Source organism: Benincasa hispida, chromosome 4 (genome assembly GCF_027475165.1).
Source record: "Benincasa hispida cultivar pf3 chromosome 4, pf3_genome.v1.1, whole genome shotgun sequence".
In the NCBI taxonomy this organism is placed as follows: Eukaryota; Viridiplantae; Streptophyta; class Magnoliopsida; order Cucurbitales; family Cucurbitaceae; genus Benincasa; species Benincasa hispida.
The window spans coordinates 2,108,020-2,134,265 of record NC_143481.1 but is presented as its reverse complement, the minus strand read 5'-3'; the positions used below and the strand labels follow the sequence as shown (position 1 = coordinate 2,134,265).

The following is a 26,246-nucleotide window of genomic DNA, read 5'->3' as shown; positions in this document are numbered from 1 at the left end:
CCAAAACGAGTCTGGAAGATGACCATAACTCATCATAGATCGAACCATGTCCAACAAGGTTATGTTTCTACATTCTGATACACCATTCTGCTGAAGTGTACTAGAGGCTGGGAGTTAGGACGCAATTCCATGTTCTATCATATAGTTCTAGAATTGAAGGTCCATATACTCTCCACCACGATCAGATCGTAGTGTTTTTTATCTTCTTACCTAACAAGTATTCAACTTCAGCCTTATACTCCTTGAACTTGTCAAGGGCTTCAAACTTACGTTGCATTAAGTAGAGATACTCAAACCTTAAATAATCGTCTATGAAAGAGATGAAATATTCATACCCACCCCGAGCTCTAACATTCATCGGGCCACAAAGGTCTGAATGTACAAGCTCCAAAGCTTCCTTGGCTCTTTAACCTTTTCCAGTGAAAAGGTCGTTTGGTCATCTTACCTTCGAGGCATGATTCACATACCGGCAATGAGTTTTCTTCTAAACTTTTTAAAAGTACACTTTTCACCAACTTTTCAATCCTATTGAGGTTGATGTGAACTAATCGGCTAAACTCATTAGACCCCCATTCGTTAACTAATGGGTGATTCTACTAAAGCCTATAGCTGAACTCCCTTCACTATAGATATATTATGTCCACTCGATATAACCATGATTAGTAAGTTAACCCTTTACAGGTTGCTCGTAATAACGGCTGGGTCGAATCTCTATTATATACCCCTGAAATTATCTCTTGTTCTTAAGAACCACTGATCTCCCAATGAATAATTGATTTGTGAGTCCAATCAACAAATCGAATCCCTCTCAGGCCAATGAAAGAGTGAAACCTCTTGTTCAAGACTTAGAATCAGCACTTAAAGGGAACAACCTCTCTACTAACCCTAATTGGTTAGGAGTGAATTCCCTCTTGCACCTTATGTTCCTAGCTATTCATCCAGTCTTATCCCCAAAATGGTAAGCTTATTGAGCAAAGGAAATTGGTCTACTCTCACCGTTTGCAGATCAAAGGATAATCCCGAACAAACGGGAGTTCATAGGTAGCTCAGGATTAAGGTTAAGTTACCTAGGTCATCGCTTTGAAATTTTCAGTCTTAAACAGTAAACAGCGTTATAAAGTAAGAGTGACAAGTTTCGTGGTACGATCTTGCACAAAACTCATTTGCACAGGACACCCTCACTTCTCATGTCTCAACATGCACGAATTAGGATCACTTCATATATAGCACTTTACAACTCTTTGTAACAACTACAGAGTAGGCCACATCCAATAGTGTTTACCAGAATAAGGTACCCAACCTTTTCATATAATATAGATCATTTTGACTATTTACTCGAACCTGATCCACTTATATGTCTCCACATAAAGTTCAAGTACTCATATAATTATCAAGAGACAGGTTTATTAGATTTCTAAAAAACAATATACTCAACAACTTTATTGAATTCTCAGAATAAGTTCTAATGTTTACAAACCACAAGTTTTAGGATATAAAACCCAATACAACTATCGTGTACTAAACTCCTCGCGATTGTCTACACGATAAAACAAACGCTTTACTTTATCGTTTACCAACGCTTCTAGAGCTAAACGACCGTTTAGCAAATACTACAAGATCGTGTACCTTTTACTAAGCGATGAAGCTTGAGGTACATGATTTCTTAGCATGCTTCGCACAACGCTCGCCTTCCACGATCGTCTAATCTAAACGACTACAATGCCACAAAGCACCATCGCCTAAGCAATCGCTTAGCTAGCACCTTCGTATTGTATACGCGCAATCGTGTAGGTAGTAACTAAGCGATGAGGTTTGCTAACTACATGATCGTCTAGCGCGCACCTTTTACTAAACGATGAGAATCACATGCTCCCACTACGATTGTCTACCTCCAGCGTCTACGCGATCGGGCAACTAATGCTACGCGATAGAGTAAACGATTTACCTCATCGCCTAGCATTAGCTAAACGATCGTGATGATCAATTAGTAAATACTACACGATCGTTTAGGAAAATCTAAACAATCACTTAGTTAAATCCCAACGATCGTTTACCTGAGGCTACACGATACGACCAACGCTTGATCTTCTTCTTCGTTGAGAACCGCACTCCATGCTTCGAAACTTGATCACGAACGACTCGACGAACTCAAACTCTTTGAATTACAAATTTGATTTGCAAGTTAATTACACTAAAAAACACAGAGACTCTTACAAATTAACACTTTGTAATTACAAAAAGCTTTAACTAAAGGCAATTAAACCCGACATTCATCAACTTCAACTACAAATGCACTTAACGATTAAATACAAATGTAGAAATCCACCGCGACTGTAAAATGAAGTTCAAAACAGACTTGTAATTTGGAATATCAAAACAACCTGGCTCTGATACTAATTAAAGAAATCGATCACGAGGATTTCCATGAGCAGCAGAATAGATCATTCCAAATTACAATCATGTAAGAATGTTACAAATTACAGTCGTAAACAAAACAAATGGTTATGCATTCATTACAGAAATTACAGCATGAAAATATAGATGAACAAGAAAAAATGCTACGAACATTTGTAGACTCGTCTCCACGCTCCTTGCTCACAAACACTCAAACACAGTAACCTCGAACGTTCGAACAACACGACCACTACATAACACGAATCGCACACTCGTACTTAGCGATCACCTCGGTCACGAACACTCTAACAACACAAACAGCCTCCACAGAACTTCGACAACATCGAGTTGAGTATGACACCACCAAGAAGGCTACCTTAGTATTCTTGGTGTGAGAATCCAGAGGGTGGGCTCTGTGTGGACTTGGTTTGAGGCAGAAGAAGAAGGATACAATAATCGTGTAAACGATTGAGCAAGTGAGAGATGGCTGAAACCTATTGTATAGGTCGATGCCCAATCGTTTAGAAAAAGTTAAGCGATCATTTAGCTCATCATTTAGATCCGTGTCTATCGCTTACAAACATTACACGATTGTTTAGCTTGCTCCAAGTTATCGCTTAGTAAATCCTATTTACTTGATAACTTTCGTTCTGTGAGAGAATTCAAAAGTGATCGTCTAGAAAAAGTTAAGCAATCGTTTAGCTCATCGTTTAGATCCGTGTCTGTCGCTTACAAACACTACATGATCGTTTAGCTTGCTCCAAGTTATCACTTAGTAAATCCTATTTACTTGATAACTTCTGTTTTATGAGAAAATTCAAAAACTCAACATTTGCAAAACTTAGTAAAATTAGGAAAATAATTTTTCTTTTATCTCACGGTTACCATGAACTACCAATAATCTCTCACTCAATTGGTTATTAGAGAAAAAGATTTAATTATCCAATAATTAATATTATTATAAATATAATTGATAACCAACTTATCATACTATATTTATAACCTATAGTTTCAATATTTCATCTCATGAAACATATAAACCATAGTTCTTTTTCTATTCCATGGTACTTAATGTAAATCTCATTTACATTAATCCTCCACTAGATGTATCTCATACATCATACTGATCATATCATATATAATCGAATTACCTCTTGTCAATTTTAACATTTCAAATTAACACCAAGAACTGATCCTCAACTAAATCCATTGAGATACCAAGGGGACCTTATAGACCTGTAGCTCGAAGCTCCAACGGTATGTGAATAACTGACTAAACTCTTTAGTCACGAGACCCACCATTCGTTAACTGCCAGACACTCCACTAAAGACCGACAATTGAACTCTCCTTACCACAGATATATTATGTGTCCATCTTAACCAATCAGCTGTGCGACAACCCTACTATGACCGAGTCCTCTCTTCCAAAGAGAGGTTGTCGCCACTATGTTCAAGCCTCGGAATCAGCCCTTAAGGAAGCAATCTCTCTACTCATCCCTGCATCGAGAAATGATTGAATTCCATCTTGTGGATTGAGTTCTCAGCTCCCAGATCAGACAAGTTCCCAAAACGGTAGGCATGTTGAGTTGGCAATCTGGCCACTCTCATCCATACTAATCAAAGGATCGCCCTCAAAGGCAGGAGTTCCCAAAACACTCAGGATTGAGGTCGTGTCACCTATGGTCGTTTAGGTGAGATGTAAGTCTCTAGTATCAATGAAGTTATATAAAAAGTCTAGTCATCTCGTGGTCCGGGTCTTATACAAACTCTTTGTATAGGACACGTCACTCGCACGTCTCCACATGAATGGTCAGGATCCACCATCTGTAGTAGTTTACAACACTTGCAAACCTCTACCAAGCGGGCCGTATTCGTAGTGTTACTAGGATCAGGTATCCCACCTTAATCCTTATACTACAGACCTATTTAGGTTATCACTTAAGGCATGATCCATTTTTATATCACATATACATGCTTAAGTTCACATAAGATAATCAAGGAGCTTTGTTTATTGGATATGAGTAAATGCCAGAATGAAATAACGTTTATTTTATTCATCAAACAATGTGTGTCTTTACAAACAACGAGACTCCGGGAGAATTAGGATACCAATCCCAACACAAAGAAACTACAGATAAGTCAACAAGAGTAGTTGATCAAGCATGTCCTTCAATAAGAGTTGTTAATGAAACTAATGTTTCACATCCTTCTCAAGAATTGAGAATGCTTCGTCATAGTGGGAGGATTGCTCAATAGCCTGATCGTTACATGGGTTTAACAGAAACTCAAGTTATCATACCTGATGATGGCTTAAAGGATCCATTGACTTTTAATCAAGCAATGGAAGATGTGGATAAAGACCAATAGATAAAAGCCATAGACTTCGAAATGAAGTCAATGTACTTCAATTCGATCTGAGAACTTGTAGATCAACCAGAAGGGGTCAAACCTATTGGTTGCAAATGGATCTACAAGAAAAAACTGAAGGAGTATATCAGCATGCAGCGGAAGCAACAAGGATCAATAAGCATTCTAATTCATTAATTTTGGCTGCAAATAAAGTATGCTCATAAAATAATAAAAGGGTTTCAAGTCATACCTTTGTAAAACCTTTAGAATCTCGAATTCAGCTGCAAATCTTCTCCAAGTCTTGTTGTGAACCACCTCAAGATCTTCTCTACTATTCTCTTGGAGTTTTAGATTGAGTTGTGAGAATTAAAATAAGCTTGAATGAAAGGAATTTGGAGAAGAAGCACTGATGCAACTTAAAGAACACTTCTTCAACCTCACAAGTTTTCAACAAAACTACAATAAGTTCATCAGCATTTTCATCACTGATTTTCACTTCCATCTTCTCTATTTAATGTAGGATAATCATGCATAGAAGAAGGCTACATGAGATGTACCACATGTCTGGAAGATTGAAGCAAAATCAAGTGGGAAAATGAGTGAGCTACTTGATGAATGTTGTGGAGAAATCCAACTATTCTCAAATTTGTGTTTTACAATTAATTTTGTTTTATAAATTGATTTCCAAAATCAATTTAGTTTTCAAAATTAAAATTTATTAATTTTACAAAATTAGTTTCATAAATTAATTTTCTAATAAATTTAATAGTAAATAAAGAATTTAATAATTTAATTAATTCTAATTAATTTAATATCAAATATTAAATTAATTTTATACAAATTCTATCTTCATGAATTTAATATTTAAATCATATTTAAATATTAATTAAATTCTCCAATTTCGTTTAATTCCAAAATTAAACGTGTAATTATATCTCATATAATTACTACTTCTCTTAATTCTAATTTGAACGTTTCAAATTAATTTTTCACGCCACTCTAAAGCTAATCCATTTCGAGCTAGTAGAGGGACCTCGTGGATCTACAGATCATGGGCTCCAACGATCCGAGATTAATTGGCTAAACTCTTTACATCGAATTAATCCCCAATAGTTAACTAATGAGTCACTTCACTAAAGCCCATAGTTGTACTCCCCTCACTGTAGATATATTATGTCCACTCGATATAACCATGATTAGTAAGTTAACCTTGCACAGGTTGTTTGTAATAACGGCTAGGTCAAATATCTGTTTTACCTTCGAGATTACCTTTTGTTCCTTAAGTCCCACTGATTCTCTAATGAATAATTGGTTTGTGATCCAATCAGCAAATCGAGTTCCTCTCAGGCCAATGAAAGGGTGGGGCCCCTTGTTCAAGACACAGAGTCAGCACTTAAGGAAACAATTTCTCTATTATCTCTAAAAATGGGTAGGAGTGAATTCTATCTTGCATCCTATGTCTCCAGCTATCTACCCTATGTCTCCAGCTATCTACCCTATAATTCCAAATAAACAGGAGTTCATAGTTAGCTTAGGATTAAGGTCAAGTTACCTAGGTCATCGCTTTGAAATAGTTAGTCTTAAACAGTAAACAACATTATAAAGTAAGAATGACTAATATCGTGGTTCGATCTTGTATAAACCCATTGCATAGGACGTCCCCCTTTTCATGTCATAATATGTACGAATCAGGATCACATCATCTGTAGCACTTTACAACTCTTTATAACAACTACAGAGTGGGTCGCATCCAATAGTGTTACCAGAATAAGGCACCCAACCTCATTCATATACTATAGATCGTTTTGACTACGTACTCGAACCTGGTCCACTTTTATCTCTCCACATAAAGTTCAAGTATTCATGTAATAGTCATGGGTTTTTTAGTTTATTAGATTTATTTCTAAAACGAAATAAGCAATACATATATGCAATAACAACTTATTGAATTTTCATAATAAGTTTTATTGTTTACAAACCATGTGTTTTAGGACATAAAACCCAACAAAAACAAGACCAAGCTGGTAAGGTACAGACCTATGAAGCTAGACTCATGGCAAAAGAGTTTACCTAAAGAAAGGGGGTAGACTATGAAGAAACATTATCTCCAGTTGCCATGATTAAGTCCATTAGTATACTCTTGTCCATTGCTATCTTTTATGATTATGAAATCTGGCAAATAAATGTCAAGACAGCTTTTTAAATGGCTATCTTATAAAGAGCGTCTATATGTCTAAACCAAAGGGGTTTATTGAACAGGGTCAAGAGCAAAAAGTTTGTAAGCTTGTGAGATCCATTTATGGATAATAACAAGCATCTTGATCATGGAATATGAGATTTGATACTCTGATCAAATCTTATGGCTTTGAAAAAAATATTGACAAACCTTGTGTTTACAAGAAGATTGTCAACAAAACTCTAGCTTTTCTGGTTCTATATGTTGATGATATTCTACCCATTGAAAATGAAGTAGAATTTCTAGTTGACGTTAAGAAATGGCTAGCCACACAATTCTAAATGAAGGATTTAGGAGAAGCAATGTATGTTTTTTGGATCAAAATAGTTCAGAACCGCAAGAATAGGACACTAGCATTGTCTCAGGCATCTTATATTGACAAAATGTTGTCTACGTATAAAATGCAAAATTCCAAGAAAGGTATGTTACCTTTTAGACATGGAATTCATTTTTCTAAGGAACGTTGTCCTAAGACACCTCAAGAGGTCGAGAATATGAAACAAATTCCATATGCATTAGCAGTCGGGAGCTTGAAGTATGCCATGTTGTATACACACCCTGACATATGCTATGAAGTTGGAATAGCCAGCAGATTTCAGTTCAATCATGGATATGATCATATTGTTGTTAAAAACATCCTCAAGTATCTTTGAAGAACAAGGGAATATATGCTTGTGTATAGTGCTAAGAATCTGATCCCTACTGGATACACTGATTCTAACTTCCAGACCAATGTGGAATCAAGGAAATCAACTCTGGGGTCAGTACTCACTCTAAATGGAGGAGCTATAGTATGGAGGAGTATAAAGCAAAGTTGTATTGCTGAATTGCTGCCCATTTCTCATTTGAACCTGAGACCTGTAGCTGATTCAATAAAATCTATACTCTTTCCTATTAACTGGGAATAGTCCTTCTTATTGTATAGTAGGGTATAGTAGGCGAGCGAGTTAGCGAAGACGCTTAGGCTAATTGCTGACTCCACCATGGAAGTTAAGTATGTAGCTGCATGTGAAGCAGCTAAAGAAGCAATATGGCTCATAATGTTCTTGACCAATTTGGAAGTTGTTCCAAATATGCATCTGTCCATCACTCTCTATTGTGAAAATATTGGAGCAGTTGCCAATTCCAAAGAACCTAGAAGCCATAAGAGAGGAAAGCATATTAAGTGCAAGTACCATCTCATCAAGGAGATCGTATATCGAGGAGACATGATCGTCACGCAGATAGCCTCATAAAACAACTTAGCTAATCCATTTACAAAGGCCCTCCCGGCTAAAGTATTTAAGGGTCACCTAGTGGGACTAGGGCTACAAGGGAAATAGAACAAGGACAAGTGGGAGAAATAATGGGTATCTGATGCCCTAGTTTATTGTATTTATTCTCTCATTACTCAACATTATATATATTTGTATATATATATATATATATATATGTATGTATGTATATCCACTAGAGCTTTAGTCTAAGTAGGAGTTTGTTGGGTTTTATGTCCTAAACTCGTAGTTTGTAAACAATAAACTTATTCTGTTAATTAATAAAGATGTTATTGAAGTTTGATTCAAATAAGTAGTTTTGAATATATGAATTGCTCATTTTATTTTTAGAAATAAATCCAATACACTTAAGATCCATGGCTTTCACATAAGTACTTGAATGTTATGTGGAGACATAAGAGTGGATCAAGTTCGAGTAGATAGCCAAAATGATCTATAGTATATGAATAAGATTGGGTGCCTTATTCTGGTAATACTATCGAATGCGGCCTACTCTGTAGTTGTTACAATTTGTGGTAAAATGCTACAAACGAAGTGATCTTGATTCGTTCATGTGGTGACATAAGTATTAGGGACGTCCTATTTAAAGAATTTGCATAAGTTCAGATCAAGAAATAAGTTACTCTTACTTTATAACATAGATAGCCAAAATGATCTATAGTATACGAATAAGGTTGGGTACCTTATTCTAGAAATACTATTGAATGCGGCGTACTCTGTAGTTGTTACAATTTGTGGTAAAGTGCTACAAACAAAGTGATCTTGATTCGTTCATGTGGTGACATAAGGAGTAGAGACGTCATATTTAAAGAGTTTGCATAAGATCAGACTAAGAAATAAGTCACTCTTACTTTATGACGTTGTTTACTGTTTAAGACTAACTATTTCAAAGTGATGACCTAGGTAACTTAATCTTAATCCTGAGCTAACTATGAACTCTTGTTTATTTGGGATTATCCTTAGATTTGCATGGGTGAGGGTTGGCTCAACAGGCCGGCTCAATAAGCCTCCTATTTCAGGGGTAAGATTGGGTAGATAGCTGGGGACATAAGATGCAAGATGAAATTCACTCCTACCCGCTTTTAGGGATAGTAGAGACGTTGTTGCCTTAAGTGTTGACTCGGAGCGTTGAACAAGGGGCCCCACCCTTTCACTGGCCTGAGAGGGACTCGGTTTGATGATTGGATCACAAATCAATTGTTCATTAGAGGACCAGTGAGACTTAAGGAACAAGAGGTAATCTCAGGGGTAAAACACCGATTGACCCAGCTGTTATTACGAACAACCTGTGAAGGGTTAACTTACTAATCATGGTTATATTGAATAGACCCAATATATCTATAGTGAGGGGAGTGCAACTACTGAGATTTAATAGAGTGACCCGGTAGTTAACGAATGATGGTCAATTAGGTTAAAGAGTTTAACCGATTAATCTCGAATCATTGGAGCCTATGATCTATAGGTCCATTAGATCCCCCTACTAGCTCACAAACGGAATAAAACCTTAGAATATTGTGATGAGTAAATTTGAACGTTCTAATTCAAATTAAGGGAATTAGTAATTATATGCGATATAATTACACGTTTAATTACTGAATTAAATGAAATTGGAGAATTGGTTGATATTTAAATTCGATTTAAATATCCATTTACATGAATAGAGATATGTGGTTGTGGAATTTATATGTAATTAATTTAATATTTGATATTAAATTAATAGAATTAATTAAATCAATTAAAATTAAACATTTAAAATTTGAATTTTGTGAAAAATCAAATTTAGAAAATCAATTAGATTAAAAATTGAATTTTAATAAAAAAAATTCAATTAATTGGTTTAAATCAATTTTAAACCAAATTAATCTTGAAATTAGAAAATTGATTTTTTTTTCTAAATTAGTGGGTTTATCCCACTTTTGCTTTTGAATTTGAGTCAAATTCCACTCATAAACCTTAAGTAGGTGCCGTCTTCATTTGATGAAGATTCTCAACATGCTGAAAGTGATTAAAAACACACAAAATTGGGTCGAGAAAGAGGCATGCAAAAGGGGTTTTGAAGAAAAGTTCTTTTAACTTAAGTGTCTTCATCTCCAAAATTTCCTCCAATCTCAACTCATTTTGAGTCTCACACTTGGAGCTAGAAATTCTTTAAAATTACAACCAACAAAGTCCCTCCTACTTTTTTCTCCCGCTAAAAAAAGGACCAACAATTTTAAAACTAAAATCTCCAATGGCTCCTTATAAATGAATTGGAAGGGGGAAAATGAAATATTTATGACGAAATATCTACTTTTTTTTTTTTTTCGGAAATCAACCGATACATATATATAAATAAATTGGCCCTCATGGTAATAGAATATAATAAAATAGAATTGAAGAGAAATTATGATACAGTCTGTGGAAATTTAAAGTAGCCAATAAAAACAAATTTGACTGAAAAATAATAAATAATTAATTAATGATGAAAAAGAAAAAGGCAAAGAAATCAACTTCTCCTTGGTGCTTCGAGCAGTGTACTCAGAAGAGATTCCACGAGAAGCATTTAAGAAGACGACCAATTCTCTCATCCCTTGATTCCAATTCATTTAATGATTTTTTTTCATATAAAAAAATCATTAAATGACCTTTTTTTATTTTTTTATTTTTTTACCACTTCGTAAAAACGATATGATTCAAACCTATAATTCATAAAGAAAAGGTACTCATGTCTAACTACTTAACCTACTCAAACGTGTGATATTAATTGTCCTAGTTCTTATATGAGTGTAATGAAGTTTTAATGTGTCACACAATTTCATTTTCATTTAGTTTGAAATCATTCTAATTTAAATCTTAAATTTTCAAATGCTCTATTTTAATCCTTCATTTTTTAAGGTTAATTTGATTTTAGTTCCAAATTTTATCTTAAATTATCGATTGACCAAAAAACTTAAATTAGTAGATAAAAGTAGGTTGAAGGTTCAACAGGAGGTGGAAATCCATATTAAATGAGGCTGAAATAATATTGCATGAGCTTGAACATAGGATCTCTTTGGAACACTTGGACCATCTACTTTGATACCATCTTAAATCACTGATTGACTCAAAAGGTTAAGCTAGTGGATAAAGCTAAATTTAGTTATATATCATCTAACATTCTAGATATATTAAAAAGACTATATGTTAATCCTCGAACAAAAAATCAATTTTGTTTTGAAATTTAACACATGATCTTCTTCTTTTAGTTTCAAATACTCATAAAATTTAAGAATCGTATCAATTAAACTCGTAAGTTGTTATAAATTGAGTTGAGACTTTATTTATTTTTCCAATGGAAACAAACAAAGTGGTAGTTGAAGAAGTATTATAACCATGATTAAAATCGATATAATTCGATTAAAAAAACAGTTGAATATAAGGAAAAAAAAAACGTCTGTGTACCATTTGATTAGAAAATGGGCCTAGAAATAAACCAACACAAGGCATAAGAGTGGGGGATCAAATTATCTGATTGAAGTTTCAAAATGGAAGTAAATTAAAAACACACCATAGACATTAATTTGTTAGGGTTTTTGGATATCCCTTTCCTTTTTATTTGTTTTTGAAAAAGTTTGAAATTTTTTTTAAAAAATAGTAGTGGGAAAAAATGAGAATATCCATGGCTACCCAAGCCCTTCTGCTCCTCATTGAATGCATTGGTCCTTTTTTAGGGTTTTGGTTGTCCATTGCCTTTAATGCATACCCCTCTCCTTCTTCAAACCCTAAACCCTTCTCACCACTCTTTCATAAATTCCATCTTTCTCTCAAGACATTCCCCACTTTTCCCACAAATCCCCTTCTCTCTTATTCTTTTTCCAATCCCATTCTCCATTCTTTCTTCTTCTTACAATAAGGCCATTTTGTGATGGAGGAGATGAAGTTTTGTGTTTCTTTAGCTTGAAATAGTTGCTATGATATTGGTCCGGTTCACTCAGATCAGTACCTGCAAGCGATTGTACCTAGCTTCGCTTGTCTTGCATGCGGTACGATGGGTTTAAAACTTTGCTGAGTCTGATTGAGCCGCGCCAATATCTCAGTGCTCTTTCATATTTATTTTGGAATAGTACTAGTATCTTTCTTACAGAAGATATTGAAACCTTTTGGAGGTACTTTCTTTTTCTTTTTAGCTTTCAAGATCTGAAATGCATGGACTTCTAAAAGATACATCTTTCAACTATGCTTTATAATAGCATGCTTGTGATTTAAAAAATGAAACTATAGGTAGAGATCTCGCTAGTTTGAACTATTATGATGCCATTTTTCTTTCCATTTAGATATTAAAGGTATATAATTTAAAAAATTTTAGAGAGGTTTTGAACTTTCAATCTCAAGAGAAATAATCCATATCAATTACTATTGAATTATGTTTACGTTAAAAAATTAAAAAATTTTATTATAGTAACATAATCCATATCATAGTCAAGGTCATATGTAATAATGGTAGAATACATTTAAAACATATGTTATTGTTAAAAAGTCATGATCTTTTTTAAAAATACACATTAATTTTATATTCTATAATAGTAATAGTTTTATATACTAAACTTCATGAGTTAAAATAATGTCCATCCAAACTCATGTGTAAGGGAACTTTAATTAAACAGTCATTAATAAAATTTAGATTTTTAGGTGTATATATATAGTGGTAATTTAACATATTTGTGAATTAATCTTGAAAAGGAAAGCTAAGGGAAGGAGTATATTATTCTTTTAATTTAAGAAAATAAGGAAGAAGAATGTATCAAATTAACTTAACTTCATGTTTAAGCTTAATTATAGTTGTATGTTTGACCATTTAACTAGTTAATTAGTTGTAATTTTTCGTTGAAGACGTTTTTAGGAATAAGGACCGTTCTCTTTTACTATATATTCGATTATATATATATATATATATATATATATTAAAAAATTACAAATAATTGGCGAACACTTCCTTCCTTGAGGTTGAAACTTCACATCTTTGCCATAAAAAAACAGAGTTACACATCTTTAAAAAAATGTGTTAAATTGGTCTAACTTTATTTTTTTTTTTTTTGTCTTATAGGTTTTTTAATTTAAATTATTTTATCTAATAGGCTCTTAAATTCAAATGTCTATGAGGTAGATTAAACTTGTGATTTTTGTAATGAAATTATGTAAAATAAGAAGTCGAATATTGTGTAATTTGCAAGAAGATTTTGTAATCTTAGTAAAATGGCAAATGGCAAAGAGTTAAAGGATTTAATTATCCGAGGTACCATTTGTTATATTTTTCATTCATTCAACTCTTTTACAAGTATATAATTAAATTATGTTATTTATGTGAGTTTTTTTTTTTTTTTTGGTTCAAAAGATATATAAAAAAGCACATTAGTTTTTGAAATAGTAATTAGTGTCTTATCTATTTGAGTTATATACTCGAATATGTTTTAATTTTATATAATAACTAAAGAATTTAATTTAATTCCCTTATAAATTCAGGAGAGTTAGGCCAACTACTATTTTCTACTTATCCCTGCCCTTTTGTATCTTGTTTTTAGAAAATTGTCTGCTAGAATTTGAGATTTACGCTTTCTTTTAACCATGTATAGGTGGATGGCAAATCAAATGTAGTTATACATGAAACAAAATTTAAACTTAGTCATTTGAGGGTTTTTTTTTTTTTTTTTTTTTTTTTTTTTTTATCGAAATTGGTTAAATAATTAGTGGATCCAAAACTTCAAGTGCGGTAGTACAAATGTATATAAAATTAGAAGTCTAACCTATGAACGTCTAGTTTTATACTATATATAGTCCTCATACCTTAAAAATATCTAATAAGTCTCTCGATTTTTTATTTTTATATTTAATAAATTCTTAAAATATCAATTTTGCATTTAATATGACTGTACATATTTGAAAATATTAGAAATTATGTTATAGTAAGCATTGATTTTAATTTCGGGCTTAATAGGTAGGATTATACATCTCTTTAAAATTAATATATAAATTAGCTATAAAATTTAAAATTTAAGATTAAAATAGATACAACTTTTTTATTGTCTTATAAAATGGTTGCTTTTAAAACACACTTTTGGTATTTATGAGATCTATAACCTATAAAATTGAAGTAATTTATAGATTTATTAGACATTTTTAAAAGATTAAAGTTAAAATTGAAAATTTAGAGACTTAATGTCACAATTTTCAAAATTTAAGGGTTAAATTTATAAGTTTACTGTCATATAAAAGTAATTGAAATGTAATGTTACATAATTTATTTTTACTAAGTAACGCTAACTAGAATTATTCACCTAGATACATGAGAAAAAATCATTCAATCCGTTTTTATAGAATAATTTTAGAATGATCTAAAAATATTTTTATATTTGTATATATACGAGAAAAAATATTAAAATAGAATTAAGTTTCTTCGCTTGTTTAAAGTGTGTAAAAATATTATATATATATATATTTCAAAATAAACAATATAAAAAAGTAAAAATATAAAAGAGGCTGGGCAAGTTTCGAACCTACGTCCAATCAAACGTGAAGTGTCTTTTTAGCAGTTAAAATAATATATATTTAATGTAGATATTTTTTTAAAAAAATTTTTAATTAAAAAACAATATACTTGAGAATGTCACAACTCCAGGGTTATGTGTTAACACCCTGAAAGTTTCATTATAAATATTTATTATTTATGATAGATTTGTTTTGAGGTATTGGAATTTAAGATTTAAATAATTGGCTAAATTAATTTTAATATTTATTTATTGTGAACTAATTGGGATTCCATTTGATTTATGTTAAACTGAATTATTTTATTAAGATAATTCAATTTATTTGTGATGATGGAAGAATTAAATTTAGTTCGGAAGAAATTTTGGAAAGGATTTGAAAGATTGGATTTGAATTTATTTGGATTGAATTTATGGAGAGATTTTGTATTTAAAGGATTTTAGAAATTTAAGAGTGAGATATAAATTTAAAATTTGAATTTTGGATCTAATGAAAGAATTTGGAATTTGGAATTGAAGAGGGAAAAGGGAAAAGGAAAGAGATTTAATTTTTTTTATATATATATTCATATATGTTTTAAAAGAACAAAAAAAGGAAAAATTAGAATTTCTCTCTCTCTTCAACCCACGCGCGATCGGATAGAATACTAAGTGATCGTTTAGCTATCCACTATAGTTTTTATTAAGCGATCGTTTAGAGAATACTAAGTAATCATTTAACTATCCACTATAGATTTTATTAAACGATCATTTAGAGAATACTAAGCGATCGTTTAGCTAACTGTTCTCCGATTGTTTAAATATCCATTATGCCATCGTTTGGCTTTTGTTACGCGATCGTTTAGTTTTTGTTATATGATCATTTAGGTTTTGTTATGTGATCGTGTAGAGAATACTAAGCGATCGTTTAGCTATCCACTATAGTTTTTATTAAACGATCGTTTAGCTAACTGTTCCACGATCGTTTAGATATCCATTATGCGATCGTTTGGCTAATACTAAGTGATCATTTAGATAATACTAAGTGGTCGTTTAGCTAATATTAAGTGATCGTTTAGCTAACTGTTATGCAATCATTTAAATATCCATTACGTGATCGTGTACTAATTTATAAAGTGATCGTTTGGCCAATACTAAGCGATCGTTTAGGTTTTGTTAAGCGATTGTTTAGATAATACTAAGCGATCGTTTAGCTAATTGTTACACGATCGTTTAGTTTTCGTTTAGATAAATTTGTGCTAAATTTGTAGAATATAATTGGTGTTGTACATTTAACTAAGCAATTGTTTAGATAAATTTGTGCTAAAATTACATATTGTACAGTACAATTTTGTACAAAATATAATTGGTGCTAAAATTACATATTGTATAGTGTAAATTTGTACAGAATAATTGGTGTTGTACAAAATATAATTGGTGTTATACAAAAAAAACGAAGCGAAAGCGAAAATTACATATTGCTTAGTCTAGGTGGGCTAGTGTCAGGTGTTATCAACGTTTGTCTGCACGTTTTCTTGTTATGTCTTGTCTGACCACATCGTGTACACCTGTGTATTTGTCGTGGTTCTTCTCCAGATATTGCATGGGAGCATGGGATCTCGAGGCAATTAAACTCTATACACGTACATGTCCGTGAACAAAGATCAACCAACCCCCCAAATATCCATCGTCCACATTAATTATATACATATCCATCGGAGAAACACGATATGTTCTAGACATCAATTTTGATTCCTTAAGAATACTCATTGCGTAATCAGTTACAATGTTTGTGCATGCCATTGTGTGTGTACGTCAGATATAGAATTAACCTTATAGCCACTCGCGGATATGCTCTAATAGCTTTGTTATTGGTAGTTCTCAGGCATCTTTCAACACTCCATTGAGGTATTCTACTATATTTGTCGTCATCTTGTCATACCTACAATGGAGTTGATAAACCCTTGCCCACCGTTGTAATCCAAACTCCTCAAGATAGGCCGTCACACCAGGATATTGATGGAGCTTAGCCCAATACATTTGAAATTCAGAAATTCTATATGCTTTTGCCGCTAGGTAGAAATGTGGGATTATGTCCTCATTCTTGAATTTGTCCAACAAATTGTTCCGAATATGGTATATACACAGGGCATGAAATGCACTAGGGAATATCCTTGCAATCGCCTTTGCAATTGAGATGTGACGATTTGATATAATCACTAGATTGGAAACGTCTCCTATTGAAGCCTTCAAATGAGTCATGAACCAAGTCCATGATGCATCGTTCTCACAATCTACAATACTGAAGGCGATAGGATATATGTTGTTATTTCCATCAATACACGTTGTTATTAACAACATACCTTTGTATTTCTCATGAAAATGGGTCCCATCAACAACGATTACTAGGCGGATGCAGTTTAGAAAACCCCTGATACATGGACAAAGTGCCATGAAGACGTACTTAAAGTATTGAACGTCTTCTACTTCAACCTCAAATATGGTACCTAGATTTGCAAGCTTAAGTGCCTCGTCGTATGCCCTAACAATAGCATATGATCCTTCTGGCGGCCCTCGTGTATACATCAATCTGTACTCTTTAGTGCAATAAGCCCGTCCGTAGGTAATGTTCACTCCATATTCTCGTCGAACGTCCTCAATTATATATCTTAGGTAGTAGATTCGGCCAACTTGTTCATATTTGGACTTTATTAAGTGTCCAATAACCCAACTTTTTGCTTGTCGATGATTACCAGTTCTCATTTCAAGAGAACATGTATGTTCGCTAAGATATTTGGTCATTTTGAAGGAATCACATTCTTTCATTTTTTTTGGCACGGGCCCTCCACTTGCATTCCTCCACCAAATACCGGATAGTTAGCAAGCTGTTTGTTGAATTTTTTACGTGGTAGTCAAAGTTCTTTCTTATTGCAAGCATCGATAATTTAACTGACAAGTCATATTTCGAAAAAAAAATTTGACCAGACTTTATATCCTCTTCATTTAGACAGTCATGAGGTATTGTGACGAGGTTGTCATACAATGGGCCCTGTGATGGTCCAGGTATATCAACAAATGGTTCAGTTGGAACGGTGGAATGCATTAGAATCAAAGGCATCACAACCGATGGAACGGGAGTAGATGGTGTTGGAACATAGATGTTAGGTGTTGAAGAAGTTTATCCATATCCATGTTCAGTATTGAATTGTGAAGTACATCAAGGTTCATTGTTCCGACCAAACCAAGCTTCACTTCGGTCATCCCTCAAGTTATATGGCTCAATATGATCATCAATTGGAGATATGGTATGAACTGGAATGGGTTGATCGGTTGGATTGAAATGCTGGTGTACTCCATGACTGTTAGCCGATGTAACTGATACAAATAATGGCATCCGAGATGCCTCACTGCCTTCTAAAAAGAAGCTAAGATCTTCATCGACTATGTCAATTGAGGGAACCGGGACCAACAGATTGTAGCAACATTTGATGTGTATATCAAACATACCCGGATCGATATTCAGTCGTTGGTGCATCATACTCACTAATTCACTGACTGTTATATCATTTCTGACTTTCAGACCTTTCATATGACCACCAACATAATTTCTTCCGGACTCATCTCAATCCTCAAAAAATCGTATATAGATGCAAAGTAGTGCCATTGATCTACAATTGGATAAACAAATCATTGATAAGTGAACGATCGTATATAAATTACTAAGCGATCATGTATAAATTACTAAGAAATCGTGTATAAATTACTACACGACCGTTTATAATTTACTAAACAATCGCATAGTAAATTATAAACGATCGCTTAGTAATATATGCAATGAGTATAATTTACTAAACTATCACATAGTGAATTACTAAACCATCACATAGTAAATTACTAAACGATCGTTTCTAATTACTAAACGGTCGCATAGTAAATTACTAAACAATCGTTTATAATTTACTAAACGATCGTTCTAATTTACTAAACAATCGTGTATAATTACTACTCAATGCATATACTACTAAACGATCGTTTATAATTTACTAAAAGATCGTGTATAAATTACTACACGATTGTTTATAATTTACTAAATGACACTTATTATGAAAGTGATCTGAGAGAAGAAATCATATATTGAATGAAGGACTGAAGAAACCGTTGAAGGAAGAAGAAATGTGGACAGAATCTGATGAGAAAGCTATGAGAGAAAGCTAGCAGAGAATCCAAAGATATTGGGATAAAACTCTGAGAGAAAGCTACGAGATGAGAGAGACGTTCGACGACAGAAAGTGAATAATGAGAGAAACATTCCAATCTCTTCAGAATATTAGTTGGGAATAAATGTTTTGGTGGAATGCTGGTGGTGTATTATGCACATTGAATGAAAGGCTGAGGAAATCGTAAAAGGAAGAAGAAATGTGGCAGTCTGAAGGATTTTTAAATATTAGGGGTAATTTTGATATTTCGCATAGGGAAAAGGTCAGTGGTAGAAAAGCTTTTAGAAAGAGGTCATTGGTAGAAAAGTTTTTGAGTTTTGGGTCATTTTGTAAAATTTTCCCCCAAAACTCAACCCACCTCGTCGAGACTCAAACCTCGCCACCTCTAGTCCGTTCGACCGTCAAGCCGAAGCTACCACCATCGGTTCTTCATTGATGCCGTTAGTCTCCTCGTGCCGCAGTTCGAACCACACGGACCAGGTATCTCCCTGGAGCGTGGGTCGCCGCTGCTCAAATCGACGTCGTTCACGTCTTCAAGCTGCACTGCCTTCAGCCGTGGTCCCTTGAAGCCGTGGCAGCGTCCGCTTCTCAGTTCGGTGACCAGCCGCGTGCCGTTCTCTTCGTCTAGCCGCACGTACCTGTCTTCGCAGTACCGTCGTTGTGGGTTGCCGTCGCGGGAATTTGGAGTGCAGTGGAAGTTTTGGATGAGTTTGGTGTGGTCTTTTGAGTTTTTGGTTCATTCTTGCTACCCATTGGGGGTTTGGGTTAAGCTGATGATTTATTTTCAGTTCTGGAGGTTGGCGAAATTCTAAAGCATTTAAAAGTGCTGTCCAGGAATGTTAAAGAGCAATTTTGGCGATTTTGGTAAGTGATGCGTTATTTTATTAAGTGAAATTATGGATGATATGTGATGGTGAAATTGCATTGAGCACTCAAGTTTCCTCAGTGGAATCCAAGTGTAAATTCCACTGAGTTTCTTGGTAAGTTCAGGGTTGAACTCAGAGACTTGTGAAAACAGGTTGCGGTGGTAATTTTTATGAAACTTTGCGGTAATTAAATAAATCAATAGTTGTTGAGGTTGTTGTTTGTGGTGATGAAAAATAAATAAATGCATTGGAGTTTGAAAAGAGTTGATTAAATGGGAAATGCGATGATTATGCGGCGAACTGGTTGAGAAAAGTTTTGGGTAACACTTCCTAGGATGCGTTCAAGCTATGCGATCATGCAACATGCATACAACAGTAAACCACCTCTCGGTGTGAATGCCACAACTTCTAAGGCTAGAACGCATGCGATATATGTGATAAGTCTATAGGACCTACACATAAGCCCCTATTCTTATTTATGTGATGACAAAATGACACACACACAAATAAGGCGACCACATAATATCATTCCCATCTTTAGGATGCATGCGATGCAGGTTGACAAACAGAGCTTATCTCTAAGTCCCTATTTCTTGTTTATGCAGTTCTAATCTTTCTCTCTCGAGTCATTAGGTTCTTTCTTTAGACTCTCTCACAAGTAGCTCTAAAGGGATATTTGGCACAGCATAAAAATAGACAATCGCAAGCAATGAACTTCCTAAGTCATGTTAGCTTAGTTCTTCTCAACCCATTCGACTAGTTTAGCTACTCATGCGTGCTAAGAGAGTGAACAGATGTAGAATAAGAACTTCCATTTTATAAATATAAAGATGAAGTACAAGATAACAATACAAGTATAGAATAAAGGGCCTAGTAGCAATCTCTTGCTGCCCAGGCTTTTACACTGTTTTTCTACTCGTGTTCAAAAGATAATCTCGCTCTTGCGAGAGTCGGCCCGCTCTCTACTTCTACACCTTAAGGTTCTTTCTCGAGTTTCCCTGAGCGATCTCCAGCATCTTTACTCTTCTTTTTCTCCGCCTTAAAATAAAAAGGAAAAACTATGGACAAAGACGAGCTGAGCTCTTAAATTTGTAAACTGGTGAACTGATTAACCCCTCTTCTGAAGGATGCCTATGGTATTTATAGAACTTCCAGGGTGAAAGGCGGCTTCTCTCTCATGATTTTGCAAATGGGATGGCTTTAATTCCTGACTGATGCACCAAATATTTGTCACCAAAAAGCTGAATGTACTTGTTCGTTAGCAGCTATCAACTTAATTCGGATTCGACTGTCATCAGCTTTCTGTCCCATCGTGATTAATTATGCCTTTCACCCAGATGCACCCACCATATTACGCCAACCAAGTGGTGGCAATCCTTCTTGGGCAAATGTTTGCGAACACAATCACCGCAAAGCCTTGCGGTAATGCTGCGCTCGACCAATGATTTCCTATGATCGCAATTTCCACCTTGCGTCAACGCATGTTCTGTATAAAAACCCAAAAATCAACTATTCCTATGCGATGAACACATACGGCCGCAATATAATAAACATAATGCTTTTTGGACGCAATTTAATATATTTTATCAATGCAAGCCAACATTGTTTAAGAACTTAGTACTATGATAACGTGCATTTCTGCCCGTTATCACACCCCCAAATTTAAACAATGTCTGTCCTCAAACATAAGCTAAAGACTTTCTTTAGCAAGTCAACCGTAATATTCTTTTCCTAGATTTCTCAAGGATACTTCGTTAGAATCCTATGTACCAAAGTTTCCTTAAGTCTTATTCAAGTCTCTTCTTCAAATATTTCAAGACCTAGGGATCGCAAGCTTAACCTTTAAAATGATTTTACTAACTTCCAGGACATCACATGATTTATTTCAAAGAGAATTTTTTTTTTCCGCTAGGTGTCAAATGGTTTTATCCTTGCATATTTCTTGACATTATTATTATTTTTTTTCTGATCTTGTGCTGATCCAAGTGCCTTGCCTTCGTTTTGGCTTGCCCTCACGTGTGTCATGCAGACATCCAACTACGAGCAATGCACTTTTCCTCAAACTAAATTCATACCTACTTGGCAGCGGAGTTACGGTCATTTATTTATGCGTTGATCCTGGTGATTTACTTTCGTTTTGGCTTGCTCCCACGTGTGTCATGCGGACATCCAACTACGGGTAAATGCCTTTCACAACTTAACTCTTATTAACATAGGTTTCCCATTGCGTTGACAGTGGAGTTGTTATTCTCAAAATCTTCCTTTTTTTTTTCTTTCAAAATAGCAAGGTCAAAAATAAATATCTCACCCCCAAATTTAAAATGCGGCAACGTCCTCATTGCCAGAAGATTGAAAGAAGTAATGCGATGTTCTTAGAAAGCTTCGTAAAGAGAGTTTGAAAGAAAGCTAGCAAACCCCTAACTTCTAGAAATATTTCAAGAGGTGACTATCTTAAAGTTAAGTTGAATTTAGTATATATGAAAGACATAGAAGCATATTTTTAATCATTGAAATTATAATTGAAATTATCCCTGTTAAATGATTGCGGTAAACAAAGAGGATGCAGTGATAAAACTTTTAAAACTAAGATGCGATGCGATAGTGAAAAATTTGAAATAGAGATAAGGAAGAATACACCTCCAAATTTACGCTGTCGCCCGCATTGTATATTGACACATCCATCTTTATGGTGATCTATCTTCTTTGGATTGCGGTGACGGAATAAAATAAATTGCTTCTTCGTGCATCAACTCTGTAATCCAGCACTTCGATCATTGCAAGAAAAACAGAGAGAGGGTCAAATAATTTTAAACAAAACAAAATTCTTTATCGCAATCTCTATTTTTTTTTTGAAATAATAATAAGAGTAAGAATAGATAAAGACTGAAAAGATATAGTGAAGATATAGTGAAAATTCTTAGTGGTAGAGAAGAATTGAAGATTCCATGATCCCAAAACTTGCGTCCATGATGGATTGCGATCGTCTGATAACGCAGGGACCTCCTACTTCCTTCTTTATTCAAAGTTCTTGAGTTCCACGGAGTCGACTTGGCGATGTCAGCCTTCTCCATGATACGCCTTTACTCGCTGCCCATTAACTTTGAATATGTTGGTTCCATCATCATTTGATAATTCAACCGCGCCATGTGGAAATACCTGTGTAATTATGAATGGTCTCGACCAACGTGACTTTAATTTTCCCGGGAAGAGCCATAGATGTGAGTTGAATAGTAAGACCCTCTGCCCGACCTGGAGGTTTTTATCGCATATGTGCTTGTCGTGCCAGCGCTTGGTGCACTTCTTGTAAATCTTTGCGTTCTCATATGCATTAATCCTCCATTCTTCTAGCTCGACTAGTTGCATTTTCGCGCTTCTCCTGCTGTCTTCAAATCAAAATCCAGCTCTTTACCACCCACAGTGCCTTATATTCTAGCTCCAGAGGCAAATGACATGCCTTACCGAATACCAACGCATATGGGGATATATCTATGGGTGTTTTAAATGCAGTTTGGTATGCCCACAATGCATCGTCGAGCTTTGCTGCCCATCTTTTCGTGAAGGCCTTACTACTTTCTCAAGTATCAGCTTAATTTCTCGATTGGACACCTCAGTCTGACCATTCGTTTGCGGATGATATGCGGTGGCCACTTTGTGGGAATGTTCTATTTACGCAGCAGCTCCTTAACAGTATGATTGACAAAGTGGGACCCCTCATCACTTATGATGGCACGGGGAGCGTCAAAACAAGTGAAAATGTTCTTCTTTAGGAATTGAGAGACACTGCCGCATCGCTTTCGGTGCACACCACTGCCTCTACCCACTTGGATACATAATCGACAGCTAATAAAATATAATGTTTACCATTCGAGGGAGGGAATGGTCCTATGAAATCAATACCCCATACCTCGAACAATTCAAGCTCCAAAATGGTGTTCATTAGCATTGCATGTTTCCATGAAATCTTACCGGTGCGCTGGCACCGATCACACTTCATTACGTAATCAGCTGCATCCTTAAACAATGTAGGCCAAAAGAATCCACTCTGTAAAATCTTGGCTGCGGTGCGTTGTCCTCCAAAGTGGCCACCATATAGTGAGTTATGGCATTGCGATAATATGCATTGTTGAGTAGCATTTGGGACGCATCGTCGCAAGATCTGGTCGACCCTCCTTTTGTACAGATTTGGCTCATCCCAGTAATAATGTCTGCATTCATGTTTGAGCTTCCTCTGTTGGTGGTAGATATAATCTTCAGGAAATTGTCCGCAAACCAGATAGTTGACTATGTCAGCATACCAAGGCAATTCTTCAATATGGAACAGCTGTTCATCCGGGAACACTACACTCACCTCTGATTCATTGCGGTCAACTTCAGGGTTTTCCAATCTGGACAAGTGATCCGCAACTTGGTTCTCTATCCCCTTCCGGTCAATTATTTCTATGTCAAATTCTTGAAGGAGGAGAACCCATCTGATCAACCTCGGCTTTGAATCCTTCTTTTTCATTAAGTACTTTATTGCCGAATGATCAGTATGGATGAGTACCTTTATCCCCAACAGATATGCTTGAAATTTTTCCAATGCAAAAATTACCACCAGAAGCTCTTTATCTGTGGTGGTATAATTTGTCTAAGCAAGATTTAGTGTTTTACTCGCATATGCGATGGGATGCAAGATTGTTTTTCTCTTCTGTGCCAAAGTTGCTCCCATCACATACTCGCTTGCATCGCACATTATTTCAAAAGAAAGTGTCCAGTTAGGTGCAATTAACACGGGTGCGGTAATCAATGCATTCTTCAAAACTCTGAATGCTTTGAGGCAATTATGGTCAAAATCGAATTTTCTATCAACCTCCAATAACGCACTCAGTGGTTGTGCTATTTTCGAAAAATCTTTGACAAAGCATCTGTAGAATCCAGCGTGCCCCAAGAAACTTCGTACAACCTTCACGCTTGTTGGAGGTGGAAGTTTTTCAATTGCTTAAATTTTTTCTTTATCCACCTTCAACCCGTCCTGGGAAATCTTGTGCCCCAACACGATGCCATCCTTTATCATGAAATAACATTTTTCCCAGTTAAGCACCAGATTCGTCTCTTTGCATCTCTTTAGTATCTTCTCCAAGTTGACTAGAAAGACTTCATAAGTGTTCCCATAAATAGAGAAGTCATCCATAAAGATTTCAACAGAGTCCTCAAGATAGCCTGAAAAGATGGCCATCATGCACCTTTGGAACATGCTTGGCACATTGCAAAGATCGAACGACATGCGTCGAAAAGCAAAGGTCCCATATGGGCAGGTGAATGTGGTCTTGTCCTGGTCTTAAGGAGCTGTCATAATCTAGTTGTACCTGGCATAACCATCCAGAAAGTAGTAAAAGTCATTTCCAGCTAGACGGTCTAGCATTTGATCAATGAACAATAGAGGGAAATGATCTTTCTTTGTGGCCGCATTCAGTTTGCGGTAGTCCATGAAAATATGCCACCCAGTGACGGTTCTTTGCGGTATTAGTTCATTGTTTTCGTTCGAGACTACCGTCATGCCACCTTTTTTCGGCACACACTGCACGGGGCTGACCCACGTGCTATCTGCTATAGGATAAATAATGCCCACATCTAGCCATTTAATGATCTCCTTTTTAACGACCTCTTTCATCGTAGGGTTGAGTCTGTGTTGATGTTCGATCGTTGCCGTGTGGTCCTCTTCAAGACGAATGCGGTGTATACCGTACACTGGGCTAATTACTCGAATATTGGCGAGCGTCCAGCCAATTGCTCGCACATGTTTCTTCAATACTCATCAACGCATTCTTCTGGTCTTCATTAAGCGCAGAAGAAATAATAACTGGCAACTTCTCATTCTGCCCCAAAAATGCATACTTTAAATGATTCGGTAGGGTCTTTAATTCCAGTGTTGAGGTTTCTACTAGGGATGGTTGCGTTGTTTTTCTGTCTTCTTTTTCTGTTGGCTCTTCTTCTTGGTTTGTGATCATCTCTTCTTCCTTGCTTGTTTTTGTTATGATCGCATTACAGGCAGCAACGGATGCGTTGGCATCCTCTTCTTCATTTTCTTCATCAAAATTTTCTTCTTCAATCAAATTCTGGTCATCATTTGAGTCATGCAGGTCTTTTATGTCAGGAAAATTCATGGCACGGATTATGTTGAACTTGAGCTTCTGTCTGTTGATGCTCAAAGTGATCTCCTTTTTATGCATATCAATTTGGGCACAAACTGTTGATAAAAATGGTCACCCCAAGATGATGGGCACATCTTTGTCAGCCTTATAATCCAAGATGATGAAGTTGGCTGGTAGGATAATTTTATCAATGGTAATCAACACATCCTTCACCTTTTCCTCTAGATGCACAAGAGATCGATCGGCCTGTTGGAGAGTCACGGTCGTGGGTACAAGTTGCCCCACATTCAGCTACTTAAAGAT

At 35.2% G+C, this 26,246-nt stretch overlaps 1 protein-coding gene across 1 annotated transcript; it reads right to left on the bottom strand.

Annotated features, from left to right (window-relative positions):
* Nucleotides 1–16,610: 16,610 nt before the first annotated feature.
* Nucleotides 16,611–17,531, bottom strand: LOC120075466 (uncharacterized). Its single transcript, XM_039028881.2, has one exon. The coding sequence runs from the start codon at nt 17,529–17,531 to the stop codon at nt 16,611–16,613; it is 921 nt and encodes a 306-aa protein (XP_038884809.2).
* Nucleotides 17,532–26,246: the final 8,715 nt, after the last annotated feature.